The sequence below is a fragment of the Sprattus sprattus genome (genome assembly GCF_963457725.1).
Source record: "Sprattus sprattus genome assembly, chromosome: 6".
NCBI lineage: Eukaryota > Metazoa > Chordata > Actinopteri > Clupeiformes > Clupeidae > Sprattus > Sprattus sprattus.
This window is the reverse complement of record NC_137925.1, coordinates 20,138,975-20,154,478: the sequence shown is the minus strand read 5'-3', so window position 1 is coordinate 20,154,478 and position 15,504 is coordinate 20,138,975. Positions and strand designations below refer to the sequence as shown.

Below are 15,504 nucleotides of genomic sequence, written 5' to 3'. Positions count from 1 at the left end.
TTGGCGAAAGTTGATTTACCTACTTCATTGCAAACGTCTAGTTTTGCAAACGTGTCTAGTTTTTGTGCAGTAGTGAATAGAGTCTCAGTCTACTACACCATACATAGCATATCATGTTTGTAAAAAATGATTAAGGTGCAACAAATGCCAATAAGCATATTTAAATTAAATGATTCACATTGCACAGAGCCGGTTCAGACCTCCATGGGGCCCTAGGCAAAATTCTGCCAAGGGGCCCTCCTAACTGAACCCCCAAAATTTTCAACCGTCGCACCTGACACCCAGTGCTTCCACTCATCCCCCTTTTAAATATATTGCATATCGCCACCTGTTGGTCCAACTCAGAATAAATACAGACCAAATCAGCAGAAAAGTGTGAACACTGAGAGAAAAAACACAAAGACCTAAAAATCTTTAAAAGGCAGCCTATTTACAATCAACAGTTAGTTTACCAGCTCCCATGCTAACATGAAAACACACACATTGGTTGTAACTTTCAAATCTTCAATGGTCCAGTGAAAATATGCCAAGGTTCTCGGAAGAAGCAACTATTTGTTATAGAAAGACTACAAACTCTGAATCACTTGGAATTAAAACCATTTTATTTAGCAGATCCATATTGTCCGTTTTCTGTTAAAGTGGTTGCTAGGCAAACAAATTGAGTCGTGAGAAGACTTGAGCTTAACAAAACGACATGTTTTCGATTTACAATGACCGTGTCTTTATAAAATGAAAGGAGAGTAAAATGCCATAATAAACAACGTACTAACCTCGAAACATCAAACCAATACTTCAAGCAACAGTTTGATATTTCTCGGTATGATCTCACTCTATTAATAAGTGTTTATTATTTAGCACCATTGTCATAATATTTCACGAGTTGTATTTATTCACCAAGAATAAATCGTATCTGCGTCTATATTTGCCTTTGGGCTATCCAAGCAAACAAACTTCAATCTTAGTCAATATGTATCCATTACTTTCCAAAGTTTCCATTTTGTTAAGTGCAGTTGTAACTATACAAGGCTACAACTAAAATTATAGAAGCTAGCAAGACGCACACAGAGACCGGGGATCCCCAAGGGCTCACCGCCCTGTTGATGTAGGTCTAACACGGACTGTCCCTCCCTCTCTCCCACCAGGAGGCTTTACCTGACTGCTGCTCCCGCAGTTCATTTTCAAGTTCCTCCCCCTTCCTTTTTTCATTCCCCGAGGGATAGCTCCGCTTCATCTTTTACACACTAATGATGCGCATGGGTAGCTATCTGACGTCCGCGACGGACAGTTACGTTGTCACGTTTTTTTTTTTTTTTTCCCACGGGGCCTTTATTATAAATAATAAATTTGCGGGGCCCTACGCAACGTGCGTAGTGTGCGTGTTGGAAGAACCGGTACTGACATTGCAAGTGAAATGGTGCAGCTGGAGCAGATACAGGGAGGGACAACGGTGACGCAGTTTGGATGTAGCGACACACATTTATGTGCTGTAACAAACAGTGTTAACCAGTATGTGAGTAACGTGGCTTTTATTAAAGCATAGCGTGTGTAATGTGTAGCTATTTAATTCCGTTTATTAACCTTTACGGCTGTCTGTATTACTAGCCAGCAGCAGACGTAAAGGAAAGGGAATTAACCCTGAAGTTAAAAACACGTAATCTACTTTGGCAGCGGAGCATTTTACTCCCCCGCAATCTCTCTACAAACTTCCATAGAGACGCGGGATCAGCAGAGGAAAATCTACTTTCCTTTTGGGAGAAACCAGGCCAGTCGTTCCCACGACTACAGCACCTTGCAAAACGAATTGTATGCGTTCCAGCAACAAGTGCTGCGAGTGAGCGCTCCTTCAGTGCAGCAGGACACGTTATAGAAGCCAGGCGCTCTCGCCTGAATCCTGACACTGTAGATGCTATTTTATTCCTGCATAGTGCTAAGACAAATTCTAAATAGAACGAAGGTTAGGCATATCAGCAGAGGTATATTTTGGTTACATTAGGATGGCTACGTTTATAGCTTGCGTTTTGGGCACACCACAATGCCAAGAAGTTTGTTGCGACTGTAATGGCATATTTCATTGTGGGGGTGATTGATAGCTTAAGGCTTACGAGACACGGTGTTTTCCGATGTTTTACTGAGTCCTCTCTGTCTCTATCACACACACACACACACACACACACACACACTAACGGAAGCAAAAAAGGTTTAAATTAAGTGACGATCCCTCAAATGTCGCGTCTCCTTAAAGCGCCGCAAACCTGCAAGCTATGAGTCAGCTGTCAGTATTGGAAGAAGCCTTAATGTCTCGAAGATGAAACTGCCTGGGTTATTTTGTTTCGTTAGGCTATTAGTTATATTTTAAAACAGCCAGTCATTGTAGCCTACCAATCGTGGAATAAGGAATTTCAAAGAGATGATGGAGTGATTTGACTCAGAAATGACATTGGGCATTGGCAGCGCGAGCTGTTCAGAACAAGTTAAACTTCTAGCTCAGTAACATCAACAGCTAAGAAAGAAGGTAAGAAAATTTGTCGGAAAACTTTGATTTGCAAGGGAAGCAGGCAAGTGTTGGGGTTGTTACAGTATATAGCCTACAATGTGGTGAAATTTCGGAATTAATAGGCCTCGAGTTGGCGTTTCCTTAATATGCTTTCTTTCATTTTGCAAAAAACAGTAATATTACCGTATTAAAATGGTGTACCAAATTGCGTTTTATTACTGATAAAAAATTGTTGGCCTACTAGCCTATTGGATCAGTCTCCTTTCAAGAACAGGCAAGAACTTTCTACCCTCTAACTTTCTAGCCTCCTGTCACCGTCTCCCCCCAGTCACGCACCGCCTCCCCCATGACACATCGGCCTGATTTGACACGCCCTTTTCTGAGCCGAACGATCGTGGTAAACCACCTCTCTCGAAAGGCTCAGACGATCGGCGGAAAAACGAACAGTTCACATCTAGACCCCTTATACATGAGGCAATTGTAACACGTTCGCGAGTTTCTATCGGTGCAGACGCGATGTAAACGGTTTACATTGACACATGTATAAGGGGTTACTGATGGCTGATTGTTGTTAGTTTCCGGTTTCATTATCTGTGAAGATTATGCTCATGCTGGGTGATCACAGCCACCCGACACCAAACAAGCGCAACGAGGACAAGGAATTGAGTTTGGCCCAGGTCGTGTCACAAATCTACTCCTCATCTCTCTCCCACTCATCTTCATTCAGCTTTTCACTTTCCAATCTAAATGAAGGCTAAAAAAGGCCGCAAAATAAAAACATAAAAATATAGTCATTGTGCCACTGAAAGGGAGAAAGAACATCATCACATCATCATTCAGACACAGCAAGCTAAATGTGTATTAAAGTTCAATGCTGTTACAGCAGAATATCTTCATTCCTGTAGATAGTCATTTGCACAATACAAAGTGCCATACTTATTGTTCAATTAATCTCACCTATCAACTGATGTGCAACTGAAGGTCAAAGGTAAAGGTCATGCGAGGGATGTGAGTTAATGGCCACATGTACCACGATAAGCACTATCATCATTTGCATTTGTCCCTGTCTAAAAGCTTTTATTAAGAAACAATTAGCTAGCAAGATATGCATGTTCTCTTGCAAAAAGATTGCCGATAACAATGTTTCGACTTTGGACAAAACACCTTGGGTCTCCCTTTGTACACAGAGGTTGATTACCATCGTCAATTTGTCTATAATACATTTTAAATTCAAATGTAATTTGAAGAGATCATACACAGTGGTTTCTCTGCAAACATATATCATCGCATCACAATATTTGAATGAACAGGGTGTGTATTACAGTCCACAATAGGGTTGTGTACCAAAAGTGATTTGAAGCAGTTGGGTATCAATTAGAAGTACTTAAAACGCCTTGTTTGCAGATACTGATTTGATAGTATGCCAATATTATAACTCCAAGTTTATTAAGCGATCTGTTCAGAAGTGTAAATACTGTAAATCAATACATGGGTCACACTAAGGTGAAGTTCATTTAGAGGCCAGGTGTTAACAGGCTTCATTTCAATCCCAGATTGCGGAGGTCAGCCTAATTTGTAGTTTGTTTTATTTCTTCTTTATCAATTTAAAAACAACCATGTGCAGTATTGAGAAATATTTAACATCATGTATAAATATATATATGAATGGATAGTTAATTTTCACCAAAAATATTTAAACAAATAAGTCTGTTAATTCGTCGCGGTGAATTTAGTTTCTGCAATTTCCGATCCTGGACTGTCCTTCCTCAAGGACCCCCCAGGAGCAGTGGGCAGCTTGTAGCGCCCGGGGACCAGGTGAAGGGAACTGTCCATCTTTGGTCAGGGATGTGGACATGTGTTCTGTTATTTTGCATGTTTTTTCTGTAGGGGTTCTTAGTGGAGGAAACCCCTTGTGAACACGGGGAGAACTCCACAAAAAAAGGCTCAGGATAGCCCACCTGAGCACTGAAGGTCTGGGGAGGAACTGCCCCCCAGAGTCAACAGCGCCCCATGCGGGAATCGAACCCATGACCTTCTTGCTGTGAGGCGCCAGTGCAAGAAGTGCAAGAACCTGAGCCACCGTGCCACCATTTAAATAACTTGATATGATTTCACATTATAATAGGGGTATAAGGGACTAATAACAGTACATTGTGTGATGTTTGTTGGGGGAAAAACATTTAAAGTAAGAAAGGTATACAGAAAACGCCCAAACTAGGCTATTGTTATTGTAATCGAAAAGCAAACAGGTTTAAGTGCAGATTTGTAAGAAGGTATACAGAAAGATTTTTAAAGTGGCCCAAAAATGATGTCACTAAAAGGAATCTGCCAAAGCACCCGCAGCCTACACCCGCAGCCTACACACTACTAGAGCACTCTCTCACACACACAGACACACACACAGACACACACACACACACACACACACACAAAAACACACACACGCACACTCCTATGCAGACAGGTTTTGAAATATATTTTAACTTCAAGCCCCAAGCTAGATTTTGTTATTGTGAGTGAAACGCAAACAGGGTTAAGGCTCTTTGGCTAAAATGGCATTCTTAGCATAGCACAGTCCTGGCAGCCTGTGTACTCTCTGGCCTCTGGAAACATATGAGCTCTAACAGGAAGAGTGGCTCAACTACCTCAGTGGGTCAGTGCAAACTTCCTGTTCACACTTGAGCTTTAAGGCAGCTGAGGCAATGCTTGGTGCATCACGCTCACTCTGAAGGACTGTGCAGCCTAGACACATGACAAAAAAAATGCACATGACACATGGACAAAAAAAAATATTTTAAAAGAGGGAAGAGAGAGAGAGAAAGAGAGTGAACTTCACCACAAGCATGACACTTTTAGAAACATTCCCTGGGTTTTCCATGCTGGACGGAGACAATATTCTCCACTACAGAATTTTCCTCAGCCCTGCCTGGTTGCAGTGGGAGTTTAGGAGGTGCTGTTTACCAGGAGAGAGTTGCTGTTTGTAAGAGTCTTAGCAACTGGCCCACAACAAACTCTTTCCTAGCTGTCTATTGCTGTTCTCATCACACCAAATGAGATACATAATTGAATGGAGAATATCTGAAAGAGTGAGCATCACACTTTATAGGACACACTAACGTGAACAGTAACACCTAATTCTACATTTTATTGGTGTTCACACTTGGAAGCATTTAATTATATGAGCGATGAAGAGACCAAGACATTTAGCATTTTTTTTTACTAAGATCCGTTATCTAATAACATACAGAATTCAATCACAAAGCATCACTCATTTACAAAAATAATAATTTCAACTTCCTTTTGGGAAGGACCTAAATTGCTTTTGGCTACTGCAGTGCTTTCATGACAAGTTCATTGTGTGTTTTTGTTTTACCTGAACTGTATTATTTCATGCAGATATTTCCTGGTTACTCTCATCACATTTACGGCATTGTATCTATAAAATGGGAGGTACTTCTAGTAAATGTTCTACGGTATTGCGTCCCCCCCCCCCCCCACCCCCCCCACACACACACACACATACAAGCATACACACACACACACACACACACAAAAGGCCCACCTGTTACCTACTGCCATGAAGCTGAAGATGGAATGCTGACCCAGCGAAAAGTGGACACAGCTTTGGACCTCTTTTGTATCATTTCATGTGTATGATATCAGAGGATAAGACTAGACGGCCAGCTGAGGTCAGCTCATAAGAGCTGTAGTGGTTGACCATGGTAGGTGTGTGAGAGGGGGATTTACAGTACGCCCATCTCCAAAAAATATATTTTCTTCACAGTCATTTATTACAATAGCACAGGCGCAATGTTTTAACATATAAAAGTCAATTTTGTTGCTTAAAAACGATTAACACAGTAGAGTGGAGAAAACAAAGGCCTCTAGGTCTGAACGTAGCCGTGTTTGAATTAGACTAGAAAATGCTTGTCCAAGCATTCCCACCAAAAACAGCAGCTGGGCAGAGAGTCATTAAGTCCTGGCCCCAGTAACTGATGTTATCAGCCAGTGTGTGAGATAGCTGACTGTTTTAAGCCCAGGGTTGTGTGAGTGGGAAACAGCCAGTTGAGTAGCCTGAGCCAAAAGCATATTTGTCTGCATGGCCATCAGGTAGGGTCTGCTTAAGTTATGCTGCTCTTACCTCCTCAGCATAAACTATGCCTTTTTCAGTGCCATATTGAAACAATAGATGCACATTTTTTACATGTTTCACGCATCCAAATCTGACTGGAACATTAACTTTAGTTGGTGGGAAAGGGGGAGGGGAGGGGGTATGGACTCATTGACATTAGGCTGGTCTTCGGTGTGTAATTGAAGGCTGACATTCAAGGGCATACAGAGGTTCAACACTGCCCCCTTGTGTCTACTGATTGGACACCTCAATTACATTTTCATCCGGATCTCTGAAGTAAAGGGAAGTAATTGGGCCCACTGCTCCACTTCTCTCTATAGGGCCCTCTTCAATGGTCACACCACAGGCCTGTAAACACAAGCCGGTCTAAGCTTTGAACATTAAAATCAGTTAAACTGTACACAGCTTGACTTCTCAGACTACCCTCATCTCCTAACAGTCAAGATTGGCTAATGCAACAGCTTGAATAACAAGCTCTAGACAAAGATTTGCAAAATATTGTAAAATTGGAATGGTGTAGTTGAAGCAATTTGAGAGTGGGGAATATGATGCAACTTGAAGGTTAAAAATCCTAAATCCAAAATAGATATAGATGAGCTGCCCATGCCAATACTTACAAAATGTACAGACTAAAGTTTAACATAGTAGCTGGCATAGGGTGTGCTCACTGACCCCAACAATGAATGGTTTACACTACATCATAAACTGTGATCAGATCACCAACCAGTGAGGGCCAGTGTATTTATGACCAACGTGGCCTAATTTCCTTCCATTTGCGGTTACAAGTTATGGCTGCTGAATGTTTCAAGCTTAATGTTTTAAGACTCAAGAGTACACACAGAGTGTTTCAGCTTTCTTAACTAAGTTTATAAGACAACTGAAACAATGTTTCAAACACATCAAATCCACAAACTTCCATGTAAATGAACACACCACGTCATCCTGACTTTATCAATTTATTCATTTATCAAACTGAGGTTACATTCATCAAGCATATAAAAACCATCAACCATCAAGCCCTAACACATAGCCCTCGAAACCAAAACACACATCTTTAAACAAATGATTATTACATACATCACCCAAAGTCATTATACTTAATATAATGATAAATGTTAAAATTCTTCCAGTAAAATGTTTAATTACAAAAGTGCAATAGAAAGAAGATGAATAATCCTCCTCCTCCTCCTCCTCCTTCTCTCATTCTCTGCAGCTCATTGGCTGTAGTCTTTAGAGCTGTAGAGTCTCTTTGTTTGAGAAGTGTCCATACTGGTCAGTGCCACTGACCACAAAAGTCGCATGGAAACGGCGGGGTCTGTCAGGATCCTGGGGAACAGAAATGGCTGAACTTTTATACTTTTTTTGTTTAGACAAAACATTCCCTCCATATTCTCAAGAAGTTCCTCTGCTTGAAGATACAAACTTGCGGAGGAAATGAGTCGCCCATGGCTTGAAACACAGCTCTTAAAAAAGTCCTTAGTTATACTTAATAATCATTACTAAAGAAATAAAATAATACTGAATAATAATAATAATAACTAGAAAATGCATTTCCTGAAGGGAATACCAGTGCATGAAATGCAAAAGTTAAGAAAGGAAGAAGAAAAGAAAGAAGAGTGAAAGAAGGAAAGAAGAAAGGAAAGAAGAGTGAAAGAAGGAAAGAATAGTGGAAGATGGAAAGAAGAGTGGAAGAAGGAAAGAAGAAAAGAAAGAAGAGTGAAGAAAGGGAAGAAGAGTGAAGAAAGGAAAGAAGAGTGAAAGAAGGAAAGAATAGTTGAAGAAGGAAAGAAGAAAAGAAAGAAGCGTGAAAGAAGGAAAGAAGAGTGAAAGAAGGAAAGAAGAAAGGAGAGTGAAGAAAGGAAAGAAAAGTGAAAGAAGGAAAGAAGAGTGGAAGAAGAAAGGAAAGAAGAGTGGAAGAAGGAAAGAAGAGTGAACAAGAGTGGCTCTGGATAAAGAGAAAAAGAGAGTGAAAATATTGAAAAAAGGAGATAAAAATGGAGTGAAGAAGAGAGATTGAGTGTGAGAAAAAGTAGACTGAGAGGGAAAGAGAGAAAGATGGAGAGATGGAGAGAAAAAAAAGTAGAGAATGGAAGGTGTCTTAATGTTCCTAGTTACAGTTAAATTGAGAGGGACAGAGAAGAGGTTCCTTGGATTTGGTGCAGGTGTCAGTGAAGCACAGGTGCAAGCCAGTTTAAAGACCCTATTATGATGTCATAATGGCCCAATGTAAGTCAATGGGAAAATTTTGATTCGTTTTTATTTAATATCTTAAAAAGTATAAAGTTTAGAAAAGTGAAAAATACATAGCATAAGTGTCCTTTACAAGACCTACGCGACAAAGTTTGAATGAAGTTTCTACGTTAAGCGGTTCGGGCTGAATTAATCGCAGAAAAAGGTAACAAGAATAAGAAGAAGAAGAAGAAGAAGAAGAAGCCTAGGAATAACAATACAGGGCATTTCATGCACTGTAATAATAAATACACACCTGTACACACTTCTGTAAAAAGGACAGTAAGCATCATTGAAGTCAATTTGTGAATAGCACTCTGTGCGGTTTCTCTCACCTGGATTGGATAAGCACATGTGGGGACGTAGCGGATAACTAAACCACAGCGCCTGCGGTCAGACATGTTGGGATCACTGGCGTGGACAAGCAGGCCATCATGCACCTGAGTGATATCAGCACAGTATCAACTTTAACTAGAAAATGCATTTCCTGAAGGAAATACCAGTGCATGAAATGCAAAAGTTAGGAAAGGAAGAAGAAAAGAAAGAAGAGTGAAAGAAGGAAATAAGAAAGGAAAGAAGAGTGGAAGAAGGAAAGAAGAAAGGAAAGAAGAGTGAAGAAAGGAGAGAAGAGAGGATGAAGGAAAGAAGAGTGAAAGAAGGAAAGAAGAAAAGAAAGAAGAGTGAAGAAAGGAAAGAAGAGTGGAAGAAAATAAAGAAGAGTGAAGAAAGGAAAGAAGAGTGAAAGAAGGAAATAATAGTTGAAGAAGGAAAGAAGAAAGGAAAGAAGAGTGAAAGAAGGAAAGATGAAAGGAGAGTGAAGAAAGGAAAGAAAAGTGAAAGAAGGAAAGAAGAGTGGAAGAAGGAAAGAAGAAAGGAAAGAAGAGTGGAAGAAGGAAAGAAGAGTGGAAGAGAAAAAGAGTGAAAATATTGAAAAAAGGAGATAAAAATGGAGTGAAGAAGAGAGATTGAGTGTGAGAGAAAGTAGACTGAGAGGGATAGAGAGAAAGATGGAGAGATGGAGAGAAAAAAAAGTAGAGAATGGAAGGTGCCTTAATGTTCCTAGTTACAGTTAAATTGAGAGGGACAGAGAAGAGGTTCCTTTGATTTGGCGCAGCTGTCAGTGAAGCACAGGTGCAAGCCAGTTTAAAGACCCTAATATGATGTCATAATGGCCCAATGTAAGTCAATGGGAAAAAATTTTGATTCGTTTTTATTTAATATCTTAAAAAGTATAAAGTTTAGAAAAGTGAAAAATACATAGCATAAGTGTCCTTTACAAGACCTACGCGACAAAGTTTGAATGAAGTTTCTACGTTAAGCGGTTCGGGCTGAATTAATCGCAGAAAAAGGTAACAAGAAGAAGAAGAAGAAGAAGAAGAAGAAGAAGAAGAAGAAGAAGAAGAAGAAGAAGAAGAAGAAGAAGCCTAGGAATAACAATACAGGGCATTTCATGCACTGTAATAACCAGAACAAACAACCAATTGTCCAGTAACCTGCAGTTTGATATGCCAGTTAAAATGGTCAAACAGTGATTGAACAAGTATTGCTAAGAAAGTAAGTTTACACAAAGATTAGGATTTTCTGCCTTGATGTTATATGAGTTTACACATTTACAAGGATTTTCTGCCTTGATGTTTTATGAGTTACACATAACAGGGCAACTCACCGACATCTGCCCAGCCTGCAGAGGGCAGAGTAGAGCCTTGTCTGACTGCACCAGTTCTTCTGGGATCTCCTGATTGACAGACAGCATGTTGCCCAGGCGCTGGGACTGGCGGTGAGGAAGCATCCCCAAGCAGTGACTTCCTGTTGGAGAAGAGAGGAAAGCTGCTTGTGTTCGGTTCATAAATCACCCAACCCTCCACTGTGTTTAAGGTCACAGAGGGGCTTTTTACGGAGCTAGAACAGACGTGATGTTTGTGGAACCTAAGTGGTCTAGACAGAGTCTGTAAAAGCTGTAAAAAAAAGAACACATATACTGTATATGGGGCTTCATATATATATACACACATGGAGGGGAACATTTTATAGTATTTTCAACACGCCTGAAATGTGCTTTGTGAATGGTGACATTGTCTGTGATTTAAAAAAAAAAATATGTTGCTGCCAAGTCCTATTGCTGGTAATTGTTTGTCCCTGGGGAAAAATAAAGGTAAACGGTACCTTACCCTAACCTACCTCACCCTAGCCTACCCCTCTATATTATTCTACCCTACCCTACCACTCTATATTCTCCTACCCTACCCCTCCATACTCTCCTACTCTACATTTCAAGGAGTTCTGTACCTGGAATAACTTGAAGAGCTCCATTGTCCTCCTGTGAGTCATCCAGAGCCAGCCACACAGACAGCACTGGACCTCCATCAAGACCCCAGTACCTGTGAATCGCAGGGAACACTAATTTGTCATATCCAGTTGGTTTTGATTTCAAATGGTTGAAACATCAATAAATCACGGTTAACCCAACCCAAGCTCTTCTATGTGTCCCTGTATATGTGTTTGTATATATGTGAGTGCATCAGTGCTCTCACACACCTCATGTCCTGGTGCCAGGCCACGTAGGGCAGCACAGGCTCCTCTTTCTGCTTTTCCGGTCCGGCTGTCTCTTCCCCTGCCAGTCCATTCTCATAGGCGATGACATCATCTCTTCTGTTGCCCCTGGAAACTGGGTATTTACAGATGAACCTGGAGTCCAGCAGGAGGATGTCTGGACCTAGGACGGCACGTACCACCTCCAGAACACGGGGGTGCTTGACCAGCCCCCTCACCCAGTCGTACTGCATATGCACATTGTGGAGGCTGTACCCGGTATACTCTGTACCTGTTGGGGAAGAGCACAGATACTCATTGGCATAACTGTACCACGCAAACTAATGGCAGAGAAACTGACTCTTCTTGCAAGCTTGAAATGAACCTTGTTTCAACAAAAGCTCTGAGTCTGTTGTTCCTTCTAGTTTTAGCTACTGTATCATATCTTTAAGTTGTGATTTCTGATGAATCACAAAAGATGTTTTCAGAATGAAAATCACAAACATTTTGTGTCTGTTGTAATCTCTCTTCACAGTCTGACCATTTTCATGCTACAAGAAACATATTTCAGGTGATGTCCCATAGGTGCCCAACATGAACACTGAAATTAGATGAAAACAGGATTGAGACCGCATCGCACAGTTGACTGGTACTCACCGAACTTCCTCTCCAGCTGGGCAAAGGCCTCCCTGGCCTGCCGGAGCTCAGCGGGGTCCAGCACGCTCACTCCGCTCAGGTAGCCCTGCTGCTCGTATAGACTGGACATCTGCTCCGTGGACACACTCATGACTGCTACTGAGGGATGCTTCCTGATGTTCCTGATGCTGGTCTTTGTCTGTCTTTGTCTCTGTCCTTTCTTTGCTTCTCTCTCTCTCACTCTGGAATCACCAGCTGGGCCCTCGTCAGACTGAGTCAGCTTATCCAGACGAAACCCTTTTTTTATAACCTGCCCTCAGCCTGTGAAAAAAGAGAGCGGGTGGCAGAGAGAGAGAGAGAGAGAGAGAGCGAGAGAGAGAGAGAGAGAGAGAGAGAGGGGCCATTACAAGCTTCTCCTGACAGAGGTATTTCCGTTTCTCCTCAGAAACGAACTTTCCTCAGAAAACGTCTCTTTTTCTGGCACTCCTCTCTCCTCACTTCTGTTTTCCTCCCTCGTTCGCTCATCCGCTTGCTCGCTCAGGATACATTTATTCTGGGCTGTTTATGGAGTGCCAGGATATTCCGGGGGCAGTGCTGCGTGGCGGTGCTAATGACAAAAACATCTCTGGGGCTGCACACACGAGCGGTGACACCCCTGTCCCACGGGCCCAATGCAGTGCCTACTCAGACAGACCCAACACACACTGTGGTCAGTCAGTCTCTCCCTCTCTCCGTCAGTTTCTTTCTCTCTACAACAGTCAGTCTCTCTTTCTGTCTCTCCGTCAGTCTGTCTCTCTGTCTATGACTATGTCTCTTTTCCTTCTCTTTTACCCTTTTCCTCTTGACAAAGCATATCATTATCAATCTAGCTAACACACACGCACACGCACACGCACACGCACACACACACACACACACACACACACACACACACACACACACACACACACACACGCTGGTCTCATCTCTGGCGCGTGCTCTGATGTAGTTAAATGCCTCAGGAGAGAGCCTCACCTGTGTACACCTTTGCGAAGCGTCAGTTCAATCCCTGATGTTTTAAGATCCTGTGAGCTGCAAAAGAGAAGTAAGGAAGCTGGATTAAAACCAGATGAAACATAATTCACCTTTTGACAAGTGAACCTAAACACACACAATCTGTGCTGTGAGCTCAGTCACGTCAATTACTTTCTCAGTACCTCAGATGATCTCTTTGGCGGCGATGGGTCTCTCTGACTGTAGTCTGGTAAAGGTCCACTTTGGTCCCACCTGGAAAATCTACTTTGAACTCCATGCCACAGGTTCTTTATATTGTGTTGATGGTGAGAGGGATGTGCCAGAATTTCCCATCACATCTTTACGTTTGAATTGCAGTCAGTGAACGAGGTGGAGTAATGACACAGATGACAAGATAACGTGGGTTGATGTCATTGAAAACTCTTCCCCTGAACAACCTAAAAATAGCTTTACTGGATTGAAGACAATGCCTCTACTGGATTATTACAAGGAAACCTGAAAGTGTTGGATTATCTACACGACAACCGTTTCCATAGATGAAATTGAGCAATCACATTCTACATTGCCACCTATTGGCCTTTTACTTGTAATGCAATGATAGCATCCCTCAACAATGGCCTTTACACTGAAAGGAGCTTGAAAAAACACTCATAAACGTTTTACATGGGCTGCTTACTATGGACATTGGACATACCATTTACTAACTGTATTTACAAATGCTTTACTGATTAGAATGAATGCAGGAACTATGCTTTACAAATTATGAACAAAGAAATGACTAATAGTTTGCAAATAGTTTATAAAGGGACGATTATGTTATTTACAAATGGTTTTCGCAATACTTATTAAGTGTCAAACTTCTATTTATAAACATAATTGAGGACAACCTTATTTACTATGAGCAAACCATTTATGTGTGTGTACAAATGCTTTATTGATGAGAATTAACATAGGAGAAATACTCTACAAATGATGAATAAAGCATTTAGTAATAGTTTGCAACTGGTTTATAATGGGATAGTGATTTAATGTATAAATTGCTATTTTGTTATTAATAAAGTATAATTAATGTATTTACAATTTTTTTTAGATAGACTTATTAACTATGAACAAACCATTTATAATTGTGTGAACAAATGCTTTACTAATGATACATTATGTATGAACAATAAATAACTAATGGTGAACAAACCATTACCTAAAAGGTAACAAATGCTTAATAAATGATGAATTGTGTGTAGTTATTATAAAGTGTTACCCAATTAGTTTGAGTAAGTGAGTTCAAATCCATGATGAATATGCGGTGTTTGACACCTATGATTTTACAGAAGTCCTTGACAGGCACGTGCAGAGGGGGGGGGCTAAGGGGGCTTGAGCAACTGCCCCTTTTGCCCTTGATGCCCAAAGTGCCCTTTTGTCAGAGTGTTTTTTTATTATTATTTTTTTTTATTTGTGTGTGAAAAGTCCGTCTGTGCGGCCCAAAATAATAATACATTTAACAAAATGATAATAATTTAGATCTACCTTGGTCGGTCACATGATCCACAACGTGCCCTCACTCTGCCCTGACGTGCCCTGCTGACCGACGCCTCGGATAAGTTTCTCTGGAGCTCCCGTTTTCTAGGTAAGCCGAGTAGCTTTGTGATGCCAAATGTGCCATGATAACTCGGGAATAACTCGGTGTAAAGTTTACTATAGGGGCTTATATGCCTCTCTCTTGTACGTCGCTTTAAACAAAAGCGTCTGCTAAATGACTGCATGCAAATATGAGCCAAAATAGTTGATTAACTCCCGTAAATAAACGTGTCAATGTATGAAGTTTGTATCGTTTAATATAGAGCGTGGTCTTTAAATCTGAGAGCATTTTCGTTCATTTCACGTCATGATTTTGTATTGGTTGGTGAATTTTGGTAACGTTATTTCATATCAATCAGAGAGAGAGAGAGAGGGCCAGATAGCGAGAGCGAGCAGAAGTCTTTGAGCAGAAGAAACAAGAGGACGAGTGCGAGAACTTAAACTGAAACACAGGGAATTTCTGATAGCAACAGTGTATTTGAGTGCGACAACTTAAACTGAAACACGGCATTTCTGCAAGCAACAGTGTATTTGAGTGCAGACAATCCGTTTTGAGCAGGATCTCCCCCCCCCCCTCTCTCTCTCCATCCGTCTCACTCCCTCTATCACTCTCTCCATCTCTCACTCCCTACCTCTCTCTCTCCATCCATCTCACTCATTGAAAATTGTATGTTGAAATGGACCCACATTGACTATAAACATTGCACCCTTTTGACAACTTTCATACTCACAGTGAAACACAGCTGTCTACAGTACTTGCTGCCTGTAAACTTATAGTTTAAAGGCCTTGTTCCCATATAGTTCCCCTGCTCATTTAAAACCTAATGAGTATGCACCTGTTTGTGAAATGGATGTATGTGTGTGTGTGTGTGTGTGTGTGTGTGTGTGTGTGTGT

The 15,504-nt window shown here is 41.1% G+C and overlaps 1 protein-coding gene across 1 annotated transcript; it reads right to left on the bottom strand.

Moving 5' to 3' along the window:
- Nucleotides 1-7,856: 7,856 nt before the first annotated feature.
- Nucleotides 7,857-12,171, bottom strand: LOC308367067 (L-threonyl-[L-threonyl-carrier protein] 4-chlorinase-like; the record flags this gene model as incomplete). The annotated part of the gene is made up of 6 exons (XM_080840890.1): nucleotides 7,857-7,952; nucleotides 9,191-9,295; nucleotides 10,522-10,661; nucleotides 11,142-11,233; nucleotides 11,391-11,676; nucleotides 12,042-12,171. The coding sequence occupies 6 exons, from the start codon at nucleotides 12,169-12,171 to the stop codon at nucleotides 7,857-7,859; spliced, it is 849 nt and encodes a 282-aa protein (XP_080697016.1).
- Nucleotides 12,172-15,504: the final 3,333 nt, after the last annotated feature.